The sequence below is a fragment of the Eublepharis macularius genome, chromosome 8 (genome assembly GCF_028583425.1).
Source record: "Eublepharis macularius isolate TG4126 chromosome 8, MPM_Emac_v1.0, whole genome shotgun sequence".
Classification (NCBI taxonomy): domain Eukaryota; kingdom Metazoa; phylum Chordata; class Lepidosauria; order Squamata; family Eublepharidae; genus Eublepharis; species Eublepharis macularius.
Genome location: NC_072797.1, coordinates 95,884,308 through 95,909,282, shown reverse-complemented (window position 1 = coordinate 95,909,282; position 24,975 = coordinate 95,884,308). Strand labels below are relative to the sequence as shown.

Genomic DNA, 24,975 nt, shown 5'->3' with positions numbered 1-24,975 from the left:
ATAGAATGACAATATTCTGTTAATATCTTGAGTTTCTTCTGGTGTAACATTTTTGCAGTGTCAGAATTAGTCCTCAGACCGCACCATTGATCTATACAGAGTCCTTCTGATACTGGCCATTTTATTTTCAATTCCTTTGTTAGTAATCCTGGGCAGAGTTTACCTTTTTCATCACTGCTGCACACTGAGTTGACATTGTCATCAAGCAGTCTGCTACAACCCCAAGATCTTTCTCTCTCAGCCAGTTCGAACCCATCTGCATATATTTGAAAGTTGTTTATTCCATTGTGCTGCTTATATTTAATGAACTTCATTTTCCATGATTTCCACTTACTTTGCAGACAGTGAATCAGGTGCTGTCTTTGGAATTGTAGCTGGAAGTGTTGAAATTAGTAATAGTGTATTTCTGCAATAAGATGAACAGTAGAACAGCAGGATTTGAGGCCAATGGCATCTTAGAGACCAGCAAGATGTTCAGGGTCAAGCAAGATGTTGAGAGTCAAAGCTCTGAAGGAGTTTTGACTCTTGAAAGCTCTTGAAACCATGATAATCTTGCTGGTCTCTAAGGTGGCGCTGGACTCAAATTTTACAGGTAAAGTGATACTAGATGGCTTTGCTTAGGTATGTATTCCAGTTGAAAAAGTGACTGGTAGTGCTCATATTTATTAACTCCCCCTTACAGGAGTTGTTATGTGTATATCAACTTCCAGTTAGAGTATATTTAGATCTAGATCTACTTTACCTAGTAGTAAAAGCATTCTGTTCTGGAACTTAGTTGTTTGGATGCACACTTCTTTCAAACAGCCCTGAGGTGAACTCCTTCCACTCTTGTGCTAGGACAGAGAGAGATTATTTTATTTACTTCATTTGCACCTCACTTTTCTACCCAATGAGGACCCAAAGAGGCTTACATTCTCTGTTCTATCCTCAAAACAACCAAGATAGCTTAGGCTGAGAGTGTATGATTGCCACAAGATCACCCAACAAGTTTCCATGGGGTAGTGGGGATTCAAACCTGATTATTCCAGATCCTAGTCTGACACTTTAACTACTATACCATGCTGGCTCTTAGATTATTTTGCTGTACTTGATCTTCTGATTTTTTTTCTTGTCTGTGACATCACTCCTTATCGTATCATGAGTTATGTTCCCCACACCCCAAGTATGGCTATGCTGCAAGGAACAATATGGATTTTTCTTGCATTCTTTTTTTTATCCAGCAGATGAAAAGGAGCAAGAAAGAGCTGCTGCAGTATTGCAGGGGCCTGTGAACTGAGTGAAAGGGGTACCTTGAGGAGGTGGCAGTGTATGATTCTTTTGTGCTCTGCTCCCTCCAGTGTTTCCAGAAGGTTTCCCCATTGATTAATGGGAGATAGCTCTAGCTTCTGCAGTTGAGGAGAGAGGGTGTTCTCCCAGGCTGTGGGCCTCAGCAGGGGCCTGAACATATTGGCCCTGATTATAAACTAGCAGTGTTAGAGCTCCTCTTCAATTAAATTAAAATAACATACTGCATATAAAACTAGATACTTCTGGTTTCCTGGCATAATAGTCATTTATATGCATGAATGCATTTCTATGCAATTCATATAAATTGGATCCTCCTGTAGCGGAGGGTCCGTCCGCCAACGTTATATGAGGTGGCATAGGAACAAAAGGGTAAGATCTAAAATTGTGGAACAGTGTATGTAGAATTTTTAAACGCAATGTTTAATTTTAAACTATTTAAGATGCAGTCTTAGCTAGCTATTTAAATACTGACAGTAGTTTTTATTTCCAGTAATCTGTCAAAGTATAAAGAATTCAGCTTGTGTCAGATCAGTAGATTTTACGGGATGCAGTTTGACCTGGCGGGGAGTGGAACACATCGCCAGTATCTTAAAGGTAAAACCTTCTTTGGTGGAAGTGCTTCTGAAAACCAATTTGTAATATGCACAATGCTAAGGTGATTTCTGTATACGAACGATAACAGTATTTGAATATGAAATTTAAACGCTTTGTGCAATGTGTCATCTATTTTATTGCGTCCGGATATTAGCTTACCTATTATAAGAATTTTTCATCTTTGAAGATGATTTGTAGCTATTTTTTTTAAAAGCAACTTTAAAATATGCCAGTTATATAGTAGTCTGTTTACAGGTTCATTTCTGAAATAAGAGGTTAATTTCTACAATAAGTTTACTAAGATGTAATCTTACTGAGTTCAGAATGACTTGCTCACTAGTTGGCATGTATAATATTGCAGTCCTTAAGATAATCTGCTATCTTTAAGCATGTATTTCTTTTTCTGGTGATAATAAAATACGTGTTCTCCTTACTGAGCTTTATATTTTTGAGTTAACTTGGTGTTTGATTTGCCTGAGATTCCAGCAAGAAAAGTTATTCAGAAGTTTGAACAGTAGTTCTGTCTTCATACAGTAAAATGAATTAGAAATACATGTTAAATACCACTATAGTTCAACCATAAAATAATTCGATTTTTATTTCTTCTAACCAAAACCTTTTCAGCATCTGATTTTGGGGAGGGGGGTCTTTGTGGTCCTGTCTTTCAAAGCACCAGGCAATTAAAAGACATGGTGAAGCTTGGGCAGAGAGCTTGCGCTATAGGAGACCTGATTTAGACTGCATGGCTGGTTTGAGACGCATCACTCTCAACTGCAACATGCTTATTGGTGACCGAGGAGCTACTGTCCTAGCAGAATGCCTTGCAGAAGACCTGTGGCTTAAAGGTAGGGATGTGTGTAGAGGAATACATTATTGTAAGAGCTTTGAACAATAGCTTTTCTGGTTTATTCTCTTCATTCTGTGTACCTGAATTTCTGTTTACTCCTCAAGACCAAATGTCTAATATAGGATAAGGATTTCAGGTTCCTTTTCTGTGAGGTCTCTTTGGGCCTGATCCTTTAATGCATTTTTTTCCTGTGAGTAATAACCCAGTCTGTGTTCTCAGATACTGGTAGACCACTATTTTACAAAACCAGTTTGGTGCAGTGGTTAAGAGCGCAGGACTCTAGTCAGAGCCGGGTTTGATTCCCCACTCCTCCACTTGAAGCTAGCTGAGTGACCTTGGGTCAGTCACAGCTTCTAGGAGCTCTTTCAGCCCCGCCCACTTCACAGGGCATTTTGTTGTGGGGATAATAATAACATACTTTGTAAACCACTCTGAGTGGGTATTAAGTTGTCCTGGGCTGTATATAAATCAAATGCTGTTATTAACCATATAACCAATCACAAATTGCTCTCCTTACTTCCCTGCCTCAAAAGTCCGAATGGCATCTCAGTCAGCTTTTTCTAGAGAAGGCTTGAATTAAGTAGTCCTTCAGTAGCACGGAGACTGTTCATTCTCTCCATTCCACCAACAGGAGCAATTTGTTCCTTGGGCCAACACTAAATAAAGTAGTTGCTGTCAAACAACAAGATTTGATTTATATACCACCTTCAGGACAACTTAATGTCCACTCAGAGTGGTTTACAGAGTATGCTATTATTATCTTCACAACAATCATCCTGTGAGGTGAGTGGGGCTGAGAGAGCTCCTAGAAGCTGTGACTGATCCAAGGTCATCCAGCTGGCTTCAAGTGGAGGAGTGGGATATATGCAAATGATGCCTATACATTTGACAGTTCAGAAGTGCAATGAGCATGAATGGCAAGGTGACTGACAAATGGTTTTAGTGGACAAAGGACATATAAAGTTCACAGTATCTGGTGCTAAAAAATTTCCATGTTTTAATGATCACAAGTTGAATATAGAGCGAATAGCAACATATTCTCTGAAATGTGGATAGTTTAAGTAGCTATTATGACTACTTAAATAGATTACAGCATTTAGTGATGTTTACTCTCTTTAATATTCTAGCAGTTGATTTGCAGCAATGTGGAATTTCCAATGATGGTGCAAAATCACTCTTGGATGCTTTTAAGAGTAATAAAACACTAGTGGTGCTGGACATTAGAAAAAATCCATTAGTAGGTATGTGTGTTTTTGTTTCACCATCCTGGAATGGAAAAAGATACTTTAACAGGACTTCAAATAAATGTAATTTGTTTCTGAGCCCTGAACTGTGTGTTTGACTCCCAGCTTCCCTTTCCTCAAGTTCTGGAAGTTCAGTACAGTCTTCGTAGGATAAACTTCCTCTGACTGAGCAACTCTTACATGGTTCTGATTTGACAAGTACCCAGTTGAAATATTGCTGAGTGCTTCACTTCTGCTACTTAAGGTGCCAAAATTTAACCAGTCTGTTAGCACAATAAGCCCAAACTGCTTCATGTGGTCAGACCAACCCCTCATGATCATTGAGCTGTAATAGTAATTTAAAACTGTTGCTCCTATCTTTAGTTAGTTCCTTGCTGAGCCCAGTGCTGGCTAAACCAAGGGGAGTAGATTCATTCAACTCTCTTAGTGCAGTAATGTAGCCCTTTAACTGTGGGAGAAGATTTATGTTATATATGTGTATAGCAAACAGCTAGTCATGGGTGTTGTGCATGATTGGCTGTGGCTCTTTCTTCCCTTTCATATTAAGAGTCAGTAACTCTCTAACACCAGGGGAGAGAGATATAGCCCCCGTGGCATGGCTGTGTAGTAAACTGTGGAGGCTTCATGCATAGGTAGTTCTTTTTATTCAGAAGTACTCAGAATGAGGGGAAAGAAGCTGGCAAGTACATGGCAGATGAAGTGGATTGTTTTAAGCACCGTATCACACCGTATCACCATCTTCATTCCTGTTTCTTTGTAGATCATTCTTTGATAAAGACAGTCATTGAGAAGGTTCTCATGAATGCAAATGGAGCAAACTTGGAGGTATGTTATAATACGTCTTCAGGACCAGATGGCATACACTTGAGGTTTCTTAAGGAATTCAAATATGAAATTGTGAATTTCCTAATTAGAATATGTAACCTCTTTGCTGAAATCAGCTAAAATCTTGATCTGAGGACTGAAAAGTGGCGAACGTCACACCAATTTTTTAAAAAGGGTCCAGAGGGGACCCTGGGAATTAGAGGCCAGTTAGCCTAACATCTGTTCCAGGTAATTTGGTAAACACTGTTACTAGAGAGAACTGTTCAGCGCACGATGAAGGAGAAGCAGCAGACTTTCTGCCAAGGGAAGGTTTTTGGAATTCTTTGAGCAGGTTAACAAACCTGGATAAGGTTGATCTGGCAGACATATCTTTCGACTTCTAAAAGGCTTTTGATAGGGTGCTTCATCAAAGCCTCTTGAGTAAGCTTAGTGGTCATGGCATAAGAGGACCAGTCCTTTTAAGGATTAAAAATCAGTTAGATGGCAGCAATTGGAGAGTAGAAATACTCAGTGGAGGGAAATGAGCAGTGGTGTCCCACAAGGATAGGCATTAGCACCAGGGCTGCTTCATTTGTTCATACATGTGCCTGCATTTGGAACACTGTATACAGTTCCAGGGGTTGTATCTCAAAAAGGCTATCACAGAGCTGGAAAAAGTGCAGAAATGGGCAGCCAAGTAGATCAAGGGCACCTTTTCTATGAGGAAAGGGTGAAGAGTCTGGGACTTTTTAGTTCAGGAAAAAAAAGACTAGGGGAGGGGCTTGATAGCAGTTTATAAAATTATGGAGAGAGAGGGTTTTTTCTCTCTGTTCCATGATACTAGAGCTTGTGGGTGCCCAGTGATCGGCAATAAGTTCAGGACAGGAGCAACTGATTAGCAACTGTGTGGAAAAGGATGTTAATCTAAATGGACCACTTGTCTGATTTAGCAGGGCCCTTCTTATGTTCTAGGCATGTTTATTTAGTGATGGTTTGGTGAAAGAATCCCAGAGTACTTAGTTATTTGATACCAATGCCAGTCTTCCATTCATTGCCTGAATCCCTCAGAGTTTTAATAACTGTTTTGGGCAATAGAATCCTTACAAGAGCATATTCTGTTAATAAAAATACAGGTGTGCAGCAGTCTTTGTAATTAAGAGAAAGGGGTGGAATTTTAGTACACCTTTTAACTTCAAGTGGGTCAGAGCTATTGCTTCAGGTTGTGCCGAAGTTCATGACAACTCTTACCTGTAGAGAAGATCCTTATCTTCTCTATCATACTCAGGTTAGCCAATAGCAATTAATGCTGTTACAGCCTCTCAGATTGCTGTCAATACTTCATATGAACCTGTTTTTTGAGGATCAAATGCTCAGTGGTGCTAGCCTCTTCAGAACATAGTTGCCACCTGTATGTATTAGACCTCGGCATTCATTTTCTTTTGTATATTTTTGTATGTCAAATATCTGTGCACTTAAATTTTATGGTTAACGTACTGGCCAAGTGCTGTAATAATAAATTATTATTATTATTATTATTATTATGTCAAATATCCAAGATACTATATAACTGAGCTTTTTCTCCGGTTCAGAAAAAGCTTATGAAGTACACCTGTCTTGTGACTTGCCCTTTTGAGCATACAGGTGATACTAAGGGAGTTTAGATTAAGACTGTGTGATCTGAGATGTTTGTATTAGCAAACCACTTACAATTCTAAGCATTTTCTTTGATGTAAAAATCTTTTGCAAATTGAAGTAGATTCTTGATTTCCATAGGCAGGAACTCTTAGATGGGGGGAATATTCCAACATTCTGGTTTCTCCTACCTGCACTATGAACTAGTATGGTGTAAGAGGATTTTTGATCAGACAGTCTTAATGGTACTGACAGCCTGTAGTGAGGGATTTTATTGGAAATAAATCTTCACTTGTGGACCCAGAACTGCTTACATTTATGCTAAAATTTGACCAGATTTGATACCAAGGTATATGGTATGTTAGAAACTTAATCAGCAAAACTTGATACAGTAACTGACTGATTGCTGTAGATCAGTGTTGAAATGCTTAATGGGGACATGTGGCAGCTGGTGCCCAGTGGGGCTGGTAGGGTGCAGGGCAGGACAGCAATAGATGGATCCAGAGCAAAATAATTCTGAGTTGTGCCCACACCCTTATCCCTTGCAATATTAAGAACACTCAAGCAATCAGTTTATTTTTTCTGTTATTTAGAGTCTGTTTTTCTTACTGAGGTTCAAGGCGGATTATATAGTATAAGTCAGTGCAGTCTACAGCAGAGTCATTCAATAAACAATACAATAAAATATACTGCAAAATTTAAAGAAATTTGAAATCAAGCAGAAATCTAACAGAGCTGAAACTGGGCATAAGCAATTCTAAACTTGACATATTAAATAATGCAGAAACTACCCAGTAGGTTGATACTTACAGCAACAGACAATGCATAGTAATATAGTCTATAGTCCCTATCCCTTTACTGATGCGTCTCTTTGAAACTACTTCCTTAAAGTACAGCCCTCTTATCTGATTAAAAAAGGCCTTCTTGAATAATTTGTTTTGCATAGTTTGTGGAAGGCCATGAGTAGGAGCTTTCCTTACCTCTTCAAGTAGGCCATTCCATGTGGCGAGAGTCACCACAGAGAATGCACTGTAAGGGCACCTACTACTGATTTTGTCCATGTGTAGCATGGCACCTGAAGAAGGCCCTGTTCAGATGAGTGAAGCTGCTGTGGTAAAACAGGGAGAGAAGTGGGCTCATAAATATGAGGGACCAAGGCATGCAGCGTTTTGTATGTGATAGCCAAAACCTAAATATTTAACAGTTTCTTACCTTGGTTCAGTATGCTTGTGTGCTGATTGATGAAAGTAAGAGATTATTTTCTAAAGAGAAAAATGATATAGCCTCTCCCATCCCTTCCAACCATCTCTATTCAACATTAAGGCTCATTCCAGAGTGAGCGTGAGTAGATCTACGGGTAGGCTGGCGCTGTGGGAGCAAAGCTTTTGATGTATATAATATGACCGCCTTTCTGTTATATTAAATATTATTGGTCCCATCCAGTTTTGATAGGCTGGGGTTGTCTTGTATACAGGGCTTATCTTGTGGAATCCTCTCTACATGCATGTATTTATGCAGAGTGGCTGTTTGAAATGTAAAGATCTGGGACTGGCAGTGAATGGCTGGTCAAAAATGAGCAGCAGGGTCTGTCAAAGCCTATTGATTTGGAATGCATTTATGTATTGGCTGTGATTAAAAGTTAACAGTGCCTGTCCAATCTATGGGTTTGGTGTGAGTAAATAAACTTGAAAATTAAGTTCAGTAAACAAAAATATTTCTTTCTCCCCATCCTCTGACATGCCAGTACAAGTGGCTTCCATCTCCATCCTCAAAAGATCTCAAAAACAAACCAAAAAAAAGAACTGTTGTCCTAGGAAATGGTCGGAAAGGAAAGGCCACTATTCGCATTGGTAAGTATTTAGCTCTTTTCTACAAGTTGATCTCTTGTTGTATTAGGGAAGAAGCTGCTAAAACATTAGAATTTTAAAGATGACACTATTCCGTATCTAAAACTAAGCTAGTAAATAAAAAGGCCCTATCAGCATTTTGTAATAAAAATATTTTTAGGAGAGGTATATGTCAGTGTTCAGTAAATGCCTCTAATACCATAGTTATCTTTTCCTTATTGACCATAGGGGTGTGCACATACGAAAAAGAGATCTGGGGAATTTGGATCTGGGTTTCAGGGATCCCCCCCAAAATCTGGGATTTCTGAAATCTGGAAGATTTGGTTATGACAGGTCAGAGAACCCCGGATTTATTCAGCCATTATTCCTTATGGGAAAACTATCTGGTGGGCTGGGGTGGCATTTTTCAAGCAAACTCCACCAAATTTGCAGGGAACCTGCTCCTAACAGTCCTCCTGACAGACCACTAAAGCTTCAGGAAGATTGGACCCCTGAAGAAGGTGCCCCGAGCCACTCTCCATTGTTTCCTATGGGGGAAACATTTCCAAGCAGGCTCCCAGACAGAAATATACAAGGCAAGACTGCCAGTGGCCAAAGGCTCACTCTCAAATGCAGGAGGAAGCCCAACAGAACCAAAGTGAATCAAAATAGTAAAGAGTCCAGTAGCATCTTTAGGTCTAACAAATTTTATTGTAGTATAAGCTTTCAAGAACCACAGCTTCCTTCGTCAGAAGTGAATCAAGGTGACCAACATCAAACCAGAGACTCGTATCAAAACAGACAATTCCACCCAAACCAAACTGAAGGGGCACTGTTGCAACTTAACCCAACTGAACCAGTGTCAGTCACAGAAACCAGGTATATAAGTAGAGCTCCTGAATGGATCCCTCCCCCTCCCTTCTTGAAAGAAAAGGGGGAGAAGCCCAGGAAGGAGCCAGTTAGAGGCGGAAGCAATGTTTTCTTGATTTACCTGGATTGAATGCCAGATTCTCTGATTTGATTCGGGAAAGCCGGATTCAGCCAGATTGGCCAAAATCTGGCTTTTTCCTGTATCTGGATTGTACACCCCTAATTGATCATGCTTTTAGATGACATTCTGATTTGCAGTAAATATTTTAACCACTTGAAAGGTATATTCCTGGTTTGCATTCTCTAGAAATCATAATTTTAACTGCAGATCAAGAACTGTCCTGATTAAACAATTCCAAGAGGAAGGAACCAACACAGTAAATAACAATTCAAATACTTTTCCAGCTGCCAGTTACTTTTAAAGAGCTTGATGTTCTAGATTGTCTTGTTTTGAGGGCTCAGGGCAGACACAGAAGAAAATAAATAAATATGAATATTCTGTATAGTATAATCATACAGTTTGTGCTGATTTTGTGCAGTAAATAATACCATATGTTCTTTGGTTGAAGTAAGTTGTTTTTATTAATGATTTGATAACTAAGAAAGGTGACTTTAGTTTTAAGAATTGCTGAGTTTTTAGACTGTTCAAGTAATTGGTGTGTTTTGGTTTAAACATAATCCAAATTTCAGCATTTCATCTGTTTTGAAAGTATTTCCTCTGAGACTACACCGCTTTGAGGCCCAAGAATTTTTGTGTTACTCGCATTCTTCTAATTACAGTTTACATTCTGTAAGCATAAATAGATTTCAGCCTTTCATTCTAAATCGTTACACGATATAAGCTCATTTAAAATATGTATATGCATTGTGTGTGTGGGGGGGGGGGTTCCATCATTCTCTCCATCGGTGACTTAGTGTGGTTTGTGCTGCCCGGATGAGCTGTTAAGGTTTGTGTAGTAAAAGACCTGTCCATATGTCAAATGTGAGCTTTAGAGTTGGTGTGGAAGCCTTGTAACAATTTTATTAATTCTTGAGTGAATCGTGTAAATATGGCCCAAGATGTTTAAACATTACTTGAAATGAATACAATTTCTGGGTCTTGTTTAATTTATCTATGTGGCTATTTTTTCTACTTTTGCTTCAGTAATTTGGAGACATAGAGGTAAGCATGCAAAATAGTAACATTTATGGGACTTCCAATTATACCATTTGGGCCGAACTGCACATATTAGGAGAGGTGGTCATTGATTGGGACTGTGGTGTTAATATAGATAGTTGTGACCTTTAACTTCCTTTAGTTTGCCCTTCTCCTGGTAGACACTGGCCTCCAGTGCTGCTAGGAGCCCTGACTGAAAAAGGCAAGCCTACATGTTGGTCTTTTTCCCTGCCATAGTTAATAGCAGCTTGGGAATAGATGGTCAGTTTCTACTAAGACAATGGTGGTGAGGGGGAAGGGGGTTAGACTCCTTGCCCTAGCACCAGTTTCACATGGGGGCCAAAACACAGCGACATTTTACGTTTAAAGTACGTGTCTTGAGATCCACTCATAAATCCCCAATATAAATGTAGTTTGACTCTCAGTCTCTATGTCATAAACCTCTCTGGTCTTAGTGGATTTTTTTCCTAAATAAACATGGATAGATTTGGGCTGCATGATTGCATTCTAACTGTTTACTAAGATGGAAATCCTGGTGGCATTTAGGTCGAGCTGAATACATATACCAACAGGCTTTAAAGGTGTTTTTAGGCTGCAGAAATTTTCCCTGAGATCTCAGCAATACTGTCCTCCAGTGGCTACTATGTGAAATACAACCTTCAAGTCATTGTATTTCCTGTTGCGGCTTGACTGCTCATGTTTGTTGCATTTCTGTAAACAGTGTTAAAAAGGGCATTTGAGGGTTAATGAGCATGGAAGGAGTTCCTTACATACACTGTTCAGTTATCATTAAGTCTTATAAATGTTTATGAAGCTGTGCAGAAGACAGGCAGGAAGAAAACTGTTTACCCTGTTAACATTTTTTTTTCAGGTGACCACAATTTGGTCAAAATCCAGCTTTTATACATGAAGTCACTGAGAAACTTTTCTGCCCAGAACTGTTTACAAATGTACTATGTGTGAAACTTACTTTGCAGTTTGCAGAAAGGAAAACAGTTTCTATTTAGATTAAATTGAATTTTCTTTTTACATCAGTATTTTTCAAATGGTGAATTTGAATTTTTTATGTGATTTTTCTCTCATTTCTTATCTAATGTGAGAATTCTTGGGAAGACACTCTCCACCTCAGGAGAAAGGGATGGAGTCAAATTTTCCCTCTTTCAAAAGATTGGCGCTTGAAGAATCATTTCTGCTTGCCCTCAGTCAGTTAGCCTCTAGGATACCTTAGAGCACTAGGAACTTTGATTGGCTGAATAGTAAAGAGTCCAGTAGCACCTTTAAGACTAACCAACTTTATTGCAGCATAAGCTTTCGAGAGCCACAGCTCTCTTTGTCAGGTGCAGGGTGCTCTCAAAAGCTTATGCTACAATAAAGTTGGTTAGTCTTAAAGGTGCTACTGGACTCTTTACTATTTTGCTACTACAGACTAACACAGCTGAAACTCCTCTGGATCTTTTATTGGCTGAGTGACCCCAAAGCAATACAATTGTCATAGTTATTTCAGGTATAAAATTGAACAGGTTTTGACTCTTATTTTCCAATGCAGACTACTTCAGCATAGAGAGGTGCCACTCTGAGACCATAGCCAGTAAAACCTTTTGGTGATTTTTCCATTGAATACCAGAAATTCAGGTTTTCTGTGATGCTTTTTTCTATTTCTATAAGCAGTTCTGAAAGTTTTTCCAGGCTCCTTCACAACACTGTTTAGATAGTTTTTGGCTAGAAATCACCAACCAGTAAGTTTATTGCTGCCTCTAGTAGAGACTCCCTTTCTAGTGAAGGGGGGAAATTGATGAGAACTTGGGTCAGGACTTTTTGAGCTATTGCTCTATAGAATAGTCTGTCTTCTGACACTTAACCGTGTACAAATAAAAAAAACATTTTTTCTTCAACGTGCTTTTAAAGTGTAGTTTATGTGGTTCTCAGTGTGTTGCTTTGAGGATACTAGAGAATGAGGGCTGCCTGGTGCATTCCATGTGCCAGTGAGGGAGGGGAAGGCTTCAGTGTCTGCAGAAGTCAAAGTGAAGTCCTCAGGTTTTTAATTGCTGCTACTGTTGGCAACCTTTGTAGACTTAATTTTTGATTAAGGGTGGAAATCCAGTGCTATCCATACTCTCAATTTTGAAAATACATTTTCCCTGCTATATTATATTTATAGCAACCTTTCTTTGTGACTTTCTCTTGTTTTATACAGGATTTGCATCAAAAAAGCCCATAAGTCCTGGTAAGGTAACTTCGTGTGATCAAGAGAGCTATGCTCCAAAGCCATTGCCCCCAGGAGCTCAGGGATTCCTGCCTTGGCGGACTGCAGAACGTGCAAAGCGGCACAGGTAATGTAAAGGCAATGAAAAAATGCCACGTGTCGCTGTTTATTCTTAGGATTCTTATGTGGGGTAGTCAAATAATTTTTGGGTAATAGGGTATATTTCTTAAAGTTTCATGTCTTACACTTAAAGGGCATTAAGTTGTATATTTGGATAAGATGAAGTAAGATTTTCTTTTTAAAGTAAATCTTTGAATTGATACTACTAACTCTTACCAAAACTCCTTCCCCCTATAACATTGTATTGTTTTTAGGGCTTCATCAGTGAATAATATCCATGACTTGCCACTGCAAATTCAGGTAACATGATTTTTTAAATAATTATTGAATGATTGTTGGTTTTTAGTGGAGAACTGTTCAGGTCTCTCTTAACAGTGCCTTAAAGTAGGCTGTCGAACTCATTTGTTATGAGGGCTAGATTTGACAGAAATGTTACTTTGTCAGGCTGGGCCTTGTGTACCATAAAATTTAATGCCAGTTACCGGTGATACAAACTTTATCAATGACTGCATAATGGTGGGAATAATCCATAAATGCAGTCTTGTTATGGATCACAAAAGTATAGCCACAGGAACACTTTGCTAAACAACAGCAAAATTTGAGTCCAGTGTCATCTTAAAGACCAGCAAGATTTTCAGAGTGTAAGCTTTTAAGAGTCAGAGCTCCCTTCTTTAGACACGAGTAGGAATGGACTTCCGTGAGCCATTATATCCCAGCCAAAGGTGGATGAGGTGTTATAAGGGAGGGCATCAGGATGTAACGTACAATGCAACTTGATTAGACAGGAAATGAGCATCTGTAGTGTGGCAAGAATCTTAAATCTTTGTTCAGCCCCAGGGGGTCCATTGTAAGCTTCTGAATAAACTCCATTTCAGCAGTCTCATTTTGTAATCTCCTCTTGAGGTTTCTCTGTTTGAGGACAGCCACTTTTAAGTCAGCAATGGAATGTCCTGGAAGATTAAAATATTCTCCTACTGACTTTTGAGTGTTGTGGTTTCTAATGTCAAATTTATGTCCATTTATACTTTTGCACAGGGACTGACCTGTTTGTCCAATGTAGACAGTAGAAGGGCATTGCTGACACTTGGTGGTGTATATATAACATTGGAAGGTGAACAAGTATATGACCATGAGGTGGTATAACTTGTATTGTTAGGTCCAGTGGCCGTGCTGTCAGAGTAAATATGGGACAGAGTTGGCATCTTGGCATCTTATTGCAGACTTTGGTCCCAGATTCTGTGTTAGTGTTGGGAAGTACATTATTATGACTGAGAAGTTGTTTAAGGTTTGGGGGCTGTCTGTGGGCAAGAGAAGGTTTGCCTTCCAATGCTTTTGGGAGAAGAGTATCATTGTTCAGCATAGTTTGCAAGGCACTGATGATGTGTTGAACTGGTTTGAGCTGAGAACTGTATGTGACCACCAGTGATGTTGTTTTGTTTGAGTCTGTCTTGTAGCAGATTATCTAATGGATAACTTTAGGATTCTTAATCTCCCTACAGATGCTAATTTCTGCTGTAATCAAGTTGCATTGCACCTTTTCATCCTGATGCCCTCCCTTGTAACACCCCACCCACCTTTAGCTTGCACTCTGAAAATCTTGTTCATTTCTGAGGTGCCCCTGGACTCAAATGCTGCTGTTTTAATGCAGACCAACACGACTACCCACCTAAAACTAAACAGAGGTAGCAATACAACGTACACAATAGCCGAAAGGACAAAGCAGAATCTGCTGTGAACTCACTGACTTGTCTTGCTTGCATAATTAATACTGCATATATATTAACTTCAATTAGGAAATATTCTCATGAATATAAGTGCATAAAAATGCATCGAGTTGCCACTACCAGATAGCTATGAAAGTAATGAAATGTTGTACATTGACTGGGATCTAAATCTAAACCCCAAATGTCAGCATCATGGAACTCAAAAGGAAGCCTGAAGCTTCCTGCTGGCAGAAAAGTACTTTACTCCATTCTCTGAATATTATAAAGGTTTTATGGCATGAATATTCTCTTCCTCCTCTTCTCTACATGCATACACACTCCTAAGGAGCTGAAGCAGCCTCATGATTCCCCACGTCTGCAAGACTGTTCTGGGCAGGGAGCCACTGAGAACCCCCTTGGCTTTTCCACCTGGTGTGTCCTGACTGCTTCCCTGGGAAGTCTCTGATTGATTGATTGATTGATTGATTGATTGATTGATTGATTGATTGATTGATTGATTGATTGATTGATTGATTGATTGATTGATTGATTGATTGATTGATTGATTGATTGATTGATTGATTGATTGATAGTCCGCCTTTCTCACTAAGAATCAAGGCGGATTACATAGTATGAGATTAGTACTCAGTATCAAGGACATTTCCATAGGATTTTACAAAGACATAGCATTAGTAAGGATCCAGTTCAGAATTGCTGAAAAAGAACATAATCAATTCTAGGACTGACGTTAGGCAACATGAAACACAGGTAGTATATAGGAGTAGATATTTAAAGCAACAGATAATATGTAAGGCAACATAATGGTGGAGTCTATGGTCCCTAACTCAGTAGTGAAGCATCTGAGACCCCCTCCCTACAATACCGCCCTCCTATCTGAGTAAAAGGCCTTTTTGAATAAATCAGTTTTGCATTATTTGCGGAAAGCCAGGAGCATGGGGGCTCTCCTGGCCTCCTAAGGCAGGCCGTTCCACAGGCTAGGGGCCACCACAGAAAAAGCCCGTGTATGGGCTGCTGTTGATTTCACCCATGTGCAGGCTGGCACTTGCAAGAGACCCTGTTTGGATGAGCAAAGCTGCTGTGGAGGGACATAGCTGTTGATTTCACCCATGTGCAGTCTCGCACCTGCAAGAGACCCTGTTTGGACAAGCGAAGCTGCTGCGGAGGGACATAGGGAGGGAGGGGGTCCCGTAGGTATGTTGGGCCAAGGCTAAGAAGAGCTTTGTATGCAATAACCAATACTTTGAATTGAGCATGGTAACTGAATGGAGTGACTGTAGGGCCGATTCCAGACGGCCCTCCCCATCCCGAAATGTCAAGCGGAAAACGCGATATTTCGTGTTTTCTGCGCGACGATGCGTGACGTTTCGGGATGGGGAGGGCCGTCTGGAATCGGCTTAGGATGGGAGTGATGTTCAAGCTTCTGCTCACTCCTGCTAACAGTCGAGCTGCAGCATTTTGCACCAATTGGAGTCTCCTAGTTAGTTTAGATGGGAGACCTGTGTATAGTGCATAACAATAGTCAAGTTTTGATGTTACCATAGCATGGCTCCAGGTGGCCAGGTTGGTTGTGTCAAGATAAGAAGCCATCTTCCAGGCCGGCCAGCCAAGCCAATCAGAGGGCAGGACAGGCAGGGAGCCATGGAGTGAGTCTCAGTTGGGACACATAAGTCCAACTGAGCTGCCTCCCCACCACCCACCTCCTAATCACTCCTTGCCTCGCATTCTCCCACCTCTGTCTCTCCACTGGCTCTGAGGGCTCCTAATACAGCATTTCCTCGCCACCCCCACCAGCAGCACTGTTCCCTCATGACACCCAGCAAAGCAGAAGGGCTTGGTGATGCCAGAGATCAAGGCAGTGACTGGGGGTGGGTGGGCGTGTCTACAGCTCAGCTCTACTCTGAACCACACCAACTACCTTCCCTATTGGCTTCTTCTCTTGAGAGCTGCCAGTGCACCACCTCTCGCCTAAGCTGCTGCTGTTGCCGCTGCTGCACACCATTCCTAATGCAGATACGAGAGAGAATGAGAGACTTCTCTGCACTCCCCCGTTCACTTAAAGTTTGGGGAATATGGAATTCCAAAGCCTCCTGCCCTTTCCCCAAGTTGCTCGTGGGCTGGAAAAGAGCCCTGAAGGGGCCAGATCTAGCCCTTGGGCCATATGTTTGACACCTTTGCCTTAAAGAATTTTCCTCACTTCCGTTTAGGGTAATAATTTACATATGATATTCAGTAACAAGCAGTGGGATCTAGGTTCATGGAAGAGGCATGTTTTTGGTGTTCGTTTGGAGGAAAGATACCTAACTAAAACAATTTTAAAATAAAATTGGTATAACTAGCTGCAAGTCGATAATCCTATTGTGTCCTCTTGATGTAAACAGGCTGGTATTCCTTTGAAAGTTACTGTGGAAAGTGCTTCTTCGTCTGAAATTGAGGAGACCGGTGATGCTGTTATTTGTGATACTGATGTCTCAAAATCTCCAGAAATAATTAGTTTAAAACAGCACCGTCAATTAAAGGTATGATTGCTGTCCTTTTAAATTGTCCAAAAGACAATATTAATTTGTGATGCCATTTTACTAACTGGATCTAAGCTAATAAAGTGGACTGCCAATCACTCTTAATGTGTTTGCTGAGGAAGTACTGATATTTTCAAAACAGCGTCTAGAATACAGTTTCAAAAAAAGATTTCCAGTTATAAATGTTCAGATACAGGCTGCTGGTTCTGACCTTTTAAAAGCCCTGGTTGGTCTGGGACCAGAGGATCTTAAGGGCCGCATTTTCTGACACAGATCACTTTGAACAATAAGGTAGTTTTGTGATACCCTTTTCTGGTGTGCCTTTGTGTCAGATGATCATGAGAAGACCTTTTCCATATCAGTGCCGTGTCTTTGGAATGCCCTGGCAACTGAGGCCAGCTTGGTTTCCCTCCCATTAGTATGTAGACGGCTGCGTTAAATGGCCCTTCTTCATTGAGTTTTGGAAGTTTAAATTGTGGTGGTTTGGTTTTGGTGATGACTATTTCGCTTATAATTGTTCTATGCTCATGACTAATTTTACTTGATTTGTATTTATTTCCCAGCTAACTTTATTACTTCCTATTTGTGCAGTTCCTTAGAGGTCCTATATAGGAGGGAAGAGCAGAGTAGACATGTGTAACGTTTTACTGCCTTTATTTGTCCCATGGTGTGTAACATCTGTAATGGCTCCTCCCTATATTTTTCTAAAATGACATGTATTATGCTGCCTGTATTATGTATTATGCTTTTGACAGCAGAAAAAATCATTTGAGAATGATTTTTTCTGCTGCCCAAAGCTCTAGCCTTTGATCTCTTAGTTTAATCTGGAGTACAGGATGGCTTTATTATACCTGGTAAAATAACACAGTGGTTAGTGCATGGGAGGGGGGTGGTTCTGTGGTAACAGGGATCCTATATTCAAAATAAAATAACTGCTCTTTTTTCTTTAACTGAAATTTAGTTCATTAAGTATAAAAGCATAAAGATTTCAGTGTAGCTCAAAAGCGAAATCGTTTCATTTAGATTTATTGCTTCTTGATTGCGAGACAGTTGCAGATCTTCTTCCTGCTTTTGACTGGAGTAACTCTTCTTAGGATTGCACTTTAAGTCACAAAGGAGTGTTGCCCTTATTTGCCACTTAGGCTAATATCTTCCACATAAGAAACACTGTCTTTCCTTGAGACTCTGGCACTTCACTCCTCCTCTCTCCCTTTCCACAACCCATTCCACTCCCCGCCCCCTTAGGTTACAGCTACCATTCAGTGAGAAACATTTCACTAACCTGTCCAGTCTACCTTCTTTCTTGCCTTAGAGGCCTGATTTTTAAACCATAGCAACATACAGTCAGAATCTCATGTTAATTTGCAGAAATAAAACACACAATATTTGCATAGCAAAACATTACAACATGTATTAAAAGAATAGATAATAAATATTCCCAGTGAGTAATAATAATTAATCTAGTCATGTAAAGCCATACGTGCTACTGGTACTTTCGGTAGCTTTTGCTGCTACAAGTCCTATAGGTAATGAGGTAAGTAACTGTTAACCCAAGAGTAATTTGACTCAAACTGGAAACCCATTTGCAAACATTTGAGAGTATGCTTCCTTAGATGCACACAGTGGTGTTCTTTGAATAGTAAAGATAATTCAGTGTGACCATGCTGTGTTTTGAAGACGTAAAAACTGGAGAAACCTTTATTAAAATATGAAATAATTAAAATACGAAATTAGAACTTAAACTGTTAAGTTTTTGCGAAGAATAACAAATTTAAGAAATGCTTGTTCTGGTGAACCAGAGCTGCTTAAGAAACTGCCTTACACTGAATCCATCATTGGTTTCTCTAACTCATTACCATTTACTTTGCATGTCTCCATGTTCATGAAGTTTTTCATAAGGTCTCTCTTTAATTGGTCAGAAGAGAGAGAGGTGTAAAAAATGAAACTACATAATAAATAGTCAGTTCCTCTTACAGTGGTTCGCTTTTTTTTCTGAACAAATAATCAGTTTCTTCCAGCTCAGAAGATGTTTCAAGCAAGGTCCACTAGAGGGAATCAATTGCTTGAAAGATTAAACCTATAGAAAGCTGCAATGATGGCAAAGTTGTACCCAATAACCGAGTGACATTTAATTGGATTAACATTCTTGTGAAGTTGCTTGTAATTACAGTGATAGTATACTGAGCGCTGATCTTTAAAACTAGAATTTGGGAGATTATATTTAATATTTCTAAGACCTCTGCAAATTTTACAAATGCTCTGTATAAAGTCATGGCAACATGTTAAATTGGTCTAACTTGATCTGGGTTTTTTTTTTTTATGGGCTAGATTTTAAAAAATGCCCTTCTGTTAACAGAATTAATCTTTTGGATCCAATCCCTTTGAGTTTTGAGAGAAGACTGTATACTTTACCTATCTGATTTTCAGAACCCAAACTCTGAATGTAATGTACCCAAAGTATATTCTGGTTTGATTCCAATAAGCATAGAGTGATATTGGCATATTATTCAAGAGATCATGACCTTCTTTCTGGTAGATGGACTATGAAGAGTGTCAATGCAGATTAATAGAAGAGCGAAAAGCAAGAGTAACGGCTGAAGAACGCATAGCAGAGGTAGCAGTCATGTTCTGTTTGTTTTTTTAAAACAGCACTCCATCATTGGGTTGTCTAACCGTTTCATTTTAAAATTTCATTTTAGCCTTGTTCTCTGTTAAGCAGTAAAGTCAATTTTCTAAGACTAATTGTTACCGTCTCCTATTTTTTAGTTTTAAAGTCATAGGGACTCTATATACAATAGCATATCTTTTCTATTCCATGCCTTTGAATGCTGCCTTATTTTATTCCTTCTGTTTAGGGGGTGTCCCCAGCATTTTTGAGCCTGCGGGCACCTTTGGAATTCCGATACAGCATGATGGGTCACAGCTTCAAATGGCTGTCACAAAGCAGCTGATGCAGAAGGCAGAGCCAGACATACAATGGCTGCAGCAGCTTACCTCCAGTCACACAGAGAAGATCTTTGTGGTGCGGTGGCAGCTGCTGCTGAAGCAACATTTTTAAAAATCTGCACAGCCAATCAGAAGCCTTGCTGAATAAAAGCCCCTCCTGGGCCTCCTCAGAAACACTTGACGGCCACTAAGAAAGGTGTCGGTGGACCCATGGTGCCCCTGGTTATCATGGTGGAGATCCTTAGTGTACAATATTGGTTTGTGGGGGTGGGGTATGACCCAATGAAGCCATTTGATTTCTGTACGTTGGAAACCTGCAAATGTCAACTATGTGCCTGTTTTGGCCTTTGAGTTGCCCCAAAACAGCACTGCTCAATGGACTGGATCCTGAAAATCTCTGCTAACAGCCCAAAATGAGATCCTGTTCAGGAAATGCTTGGGATAGGGGTGGAGTAGGTGAAAATCACCCTGCTTACAATCAGCAGTGATGATTGATGAGATTCAGGCCTAGGAGGTTCAAACTAAGCAACAAGGTAACTATATAAATAGAATAGGAAGAATTGCACAAACTGGAACTGAAAGCATCTCTTTGCAGGGGTGGAAATTGGCCCCAAATACAGCATTTTTGCTATGTTCGGGGTTGACATGGCCCCAAAGAGATGCCATTGCTTCTGGTTTCAACCAGAAGGGATGTTGCCAGAGGGCCCCTGGAGCATGTGCCTGTTTCAGGGCTCCTGGCCTTCCTCCTTGTTTTCCCCACCCCACTTGCCAGGTGAGCAAGGGGGCAAAAAGTGAGGACAGGGAATTCCCCCATACACACCAAGGGGCTGGCATCCCTATTTGTTCTATAGCATTTTACAGCTTATTTTTGACACCTTAGTGTTGAAATCAGGATAAATGTTTTGAAAGCCTGTTGTTTCTACGTTCCAAATGGATTGTTTTAGAATCACTTATACACTATAAGTGATAGATTCTGTTGTTTGTGAGTTCTGAATTGATTGATTTTAGAATCACTTATACATTGTATGTGAGTGGTAAATTCTCTGGGGTAGTTATCTTGTGCACCCCATCCCCCGGTGGTCCTTACTTAGGTCTTCATTCTAACATGCTTTTCAGAGGCAAAGATTATTTTAATATTTAATCTGCCCTCATAGTGTTCAGCTACGACAACATGTTACCTTGGTATGCATTTTTTTTCTCTAGAATTAGCTCCTTGGCCATATAGTACCTGTTTTTGGCCTTCCAAGGATTTCTCCCTAGAATTGCTTCCTTTTCAATTGATATTGGACATGGGCATTGAATCGAAATACGAAGCAAGTTTGTCACGAAACAGCTGTTTCGTGTGTCGTGAAACAGCATTTTGTGGGGCCCATGGTTATCATGAAATTATCACGAAATTCACGGCTTTTGGCCTGTTTTGTTAGCTTCATGAACGAGTCGTAATTGCAGACAGGCTGGCGCTGATCCATTGATTCCCTAGGCAACAATGGGCCCAAACCTTTTGTTGCCATTGGAAACCCCAATCATAGCCCACTTAAGCCTTGATTGCCAGCTCTCCCAGCCCTCTGGAGAGCTTCCATTCTGCCCTATACAGTCAGGAGCTGGGGGTCAATCCCCTAGGCAACCAAGGAGGTGGGCCTTCTATAGCCATGGGCACACCCATCTCAACCCTCCGAACCCTGTTCGGCCAACCACAGACCTCCTGTTCTCGGGATGAATGGCAGGGTTTTGGAGAAACATCCAGCTCGTCCTTCGCATCCCAAACTCTTGGGACTGTCCCTGCCTGCTGTCCACCCCGTCTTCCGGTCCTTCGTCCTCTGATCCAGCAACTCCCAGTCCCCGTTTCAGTCATGCACTCTGGCAGCACTCCCCTTCCCACCCTCCCCGTTGACCTTCCTGATCAACATATTGCAGACTGGGAGGGTGGGTGGAGGAGAGCCAGTTGAAGTCTCCCTATGAGTTTGGCATCTCCGGGTATGAAGGGGGCTGTTGAAATATCCTGGGTTCTGACGAATCACGAAAATAATGAATCGTTTCAGCAAACGTGTCAATTTCGTGAAATCTTGTGATTCGCAATTCGTGGCTTGTGATGAAACAAAAAATTTCTTTTTTTCCCGTTTTGTGCCCATGTCTAGTTGTTATCCTACAGGTTCAGATAATGTGTGAATATTGCTGCCTATTCTGTTTCTCTCTCTATGTTACAGACTTTTGAATGTGTTACTACATAATATAGGAAGGGGGAAGCAAGTTCCAGGAAAATCATTTTAAAGCTGTAGCTTTAGAGAAATTTGAATTTTAAAATAATATCTTAATTTTCTTACATCTAACACATGTTTGGGAAAAGGAATTTTCAGTAATTAAGTAAGTCTGTTTCCTGGTTTCTTGTAGTTGGAGGCGGAAAATGCCAGATTAAGGAATTCAAACAGCTCTTTATCAGAAGTTCTGCATGCACAGTCAGTAGCCAGCACAATTCTGGAAGATGAAGGCGTTCTGGATAGCATTGAGAACTCTTTCCAAAAGTTTCATGCCTTTTTAGATCTTCTTAAAGATGCTGGGTAAGACACTACTTATTGTGGGTGGGGAGTTCACCTTCTCAACTATTTGTACAACAATCTGTGATTATGTTTTTGTCAATTTGCAGTTTTGGATTCAACACATAGATTTTAAAAGAATTTTTGTCCTAGTGCATTCAACCCTAGAAATTCTGCTCCCAATAATATAATGTCTGGGCTGAGGAATATTGCTATAGTCTAAAATGGATACATTATGCTTTAACGGGATAGGGAAGGTGAGCACTGCTTCACAAGCAAGAGTATTGAAAACCAGACAGGTTTCCCTAGATTTGAGACCAATCAGAGTTGAAAAATCATTTTCAGTACATATTGGAGCCTAGCTAAATACTATATAGTAGTCTTAAGATAGGCATGTAAGGAGTTGGTGGTGACCTGACATCCCGTATTTGGCTCCAGCCTGCGATCTTAATCTTCTGGAAGCAAATATCAATGCTTGAACTCTGTATTCACATACAACCTACAACCTGGGGACAGTAATCTTTTTTTTTAAATCCTATGTTGTGATCTTCTGTACAGTTACTCCAGTCTAAGATTATTGAAGCCAGTGATCTTGCTGGAGCTAACTGCACTATTCTGACTTACAAACATTGTAAAATGTAATGCTATGAACAACTGTATACAATATGTCTTTGTCTTGTAGACTGGGACAACTTGCAATGATGGCTGGTATAGACCAATCAGATTTTGGCTTGTTGCAGCGTCCCCAGATGACTTCTACTCTAAATAAGCCTGCTATAACACAAAAGGAGAATTCATTTGAAGAAGAAAGACAAAAACACATGCAGAATGTCAAAGTATCTGCCTGTTGTTCAACCTTCATTTTTATCCCTTTCCTTTCGGCTTGATTTGCAAGACATTCTTTCTCCCTCTACTTTCTTACGCCCTTCTGCAGATTCCTAGTTTTGCTTCAAGCACTATTGCAAATAGTGTTTTCAGTTCAGATCCTCAGAGTATCTAGGTGATTTTATAGTTGTGAGGAGCACAATAGACCTAAGATTTATTTCTAAATTTCAGGAAACTACATAATCATGTAAATACAATTTTTTTGAATGTTTGTGTTCACACTGGTGATTACCAAATATAATTAAACTAGAAACAGTACCTGTTGGGTGAAAAAATGTATCGGGCTCTAGAAAATTGATTCAGTGGGCCCCCTCCTGGCAGCAAGCAGGTGCCTTGCAGCAGCCTGGAAGGCAGAGTGGGAGGGTGCTGAGGGGAGGCGCAGGGAAGAGTGCTTAGGCCGTCGATTCGGCATGCCCCCTCCTGGTGACAAATGAGTGCTTCACAGCCGCCTTGAGGCCAGAGTTGCCAGCAATGCGCCTGCTCAAGGGTAAAGAGTGAGTCTTTGCAAATACAGCTTGTAGGATGATAGAAAATAGAATTACGGTTGATAGGTAGAATTATAAATACTTTAAATAAAAATTAATTATATGTACTTGCAAGTTTGGAGCATAAAACGGAGAAACAATTCTGTGCAGCTGAAATCAACAATGTTGTCAAAATTTCATACATGGGAATAAATTGAGCCATCAAAAAAGGCCTGAGAAGGAATTATTAGGTGCCTGCTTGTAATCTATATTCTTTGAAATTTGCTTTCATGCTTCCAAACTGCTTTATCTTTTTTCAGCGTGCAGAAAGCAGTACATGAAAGTGGTAGCGATCTTACCTTACTAGATATCCATTTATGTTGAGAATACCATATTTTTCAAAATATTTTGTGTTAGATCTATACATTTAATATATGCAGGAAACAAGTTTATAGTTTTCAGTATGGATTTAGTTACTTTCTGACTTTGATCTCAATTTTTGCTCCCTAGAATTCTGGTTCAGTTTCTTTTCCTGGCCTTTCCCATTTCCAGACTGATTTGGCTCCATTTCAAGATAATAATTTCCTACTTGCCTCAAGAGATGTACAACAACATCAGGTCACTAGTGAGTCCCAGCAAAGTTTACAACAAGGCACTGAAGAAAATGCATCAAAAAACTTCCAGGCAGCATCTTCTGAGAAAAGCAGCAAACCTGTGAATTTGGAAGAAAAAGTGTCTTCTGTGAGACAACCAGCTACTGGTCACCATTCAGTCTCTGATCCCAGTGTAAACCTGTATAGTAGTAGTAACAAATACAGCACTGTTGCTAGTGGTGACAGCAAAAAACTTTCCTCTAAAAGACTTCCTCATTCTATAAGCATTTCTGCTAGAGGAGATCCAAGTATACATCAGACTGACCCTTCCAGAAATGATACAATAGGTTCTGATTCTGAAATACAAGAAAGCATTCATTCTGCAGGAAGTGTTTGAAAACTCCACTCCTGGTTGATACAAAGTATTGGATTGCTGAGAATCCATTCATTGTGTAGATCTTTGATGTAAATGTATGCTGTAAAATTTTAAGACTACTTATTGTCTGTGTTCTTGCTATGTAAGTAACCTTAGCAAGAATGTTTGCTGAAAGTATTGAAAATAATTGATAGCGCATTTTATTTCTTATACGGTTTTATAAAAAAAATTATATATTATTCTGATGTTTCTCCTGTATAATTCTAATATGAGTAAAGATTTTTTATAGATACAGATCTGAGTGAATAAATGAGTATTTTTTTCCTTTTTCAGTTAATCATGTCAGCAATTACTTTA

At 39.9% G+C, this 24,975-nt stretch overlaps 1 protein-coding gene across 4 annotated transcripts in view; it reads left to right on the top strand.

Moving 5' to 3' along the window:
- CEP78 (centrosomal protein 78) overlaps nucleotides 1-24,975 on the top strand; it is a 90,495-nt gene extending 65,520 nt beyond the window's left edge. For 3 of the 4 annotated variants that reach the window (XM_054987433.1, XM_054987432.1, XM_054987435.1), the window contains 12 exons: nucleotides 1,778-1,881; nucleotides 2,552-2,726; nucleotides 3,856-3,969; nucleotides 4,733-4,797; nucleotides 8,153-8,258; nucleotides 12,455-12,590; nucleotides 12,838-12,883; nucleotides 16,686-16,823; nucleotides 19,360-19,437; nucleotides 22,158-22,324; nucleotides 22,983-23,136; nucleotides 24,160-24,975. In XM_054987433.1, coding sequence (XP_054843408.1) covers nucleotides 1,778-1,881; nucleotides 2,552-2,726; nucleotides 3,856-3,969; nucleotides 4,733-4,797; nucleotides 8,153-8,258; nucleotides 12,455-12,590; nucleotides 12,838-12,883; nucleotides 16,686-16,823; nucleotides 19,360-19,437; nucleotides 22,158-22,324; nucleotides 22,983-23,136; nucleotides 24,160-24,639 — 1,763 coding nt within the window. In that variant the 3' untranslated portion in view covers nucleotides 24,640-24,975. The remainder of the gene's footprint in view (nucleotides 1-1,777; nucleotides 1,882-2,551; nucleotides 2,727-3,855; nucleotides 3,970-4,732; nucleotides 4,798-8,152; nucleotides 8,259-12,454; nucleotides 12,591-12,837; nucleotides 12,884-16,685; nucleotides 16,824-19,359; nucleotides 19,438-22,157; nucleotides 22,325-22,982; nucleotides 23,137-24,159) is intronic. The other variant, XM_054987434.1, reaches the window with a different exon arrangement.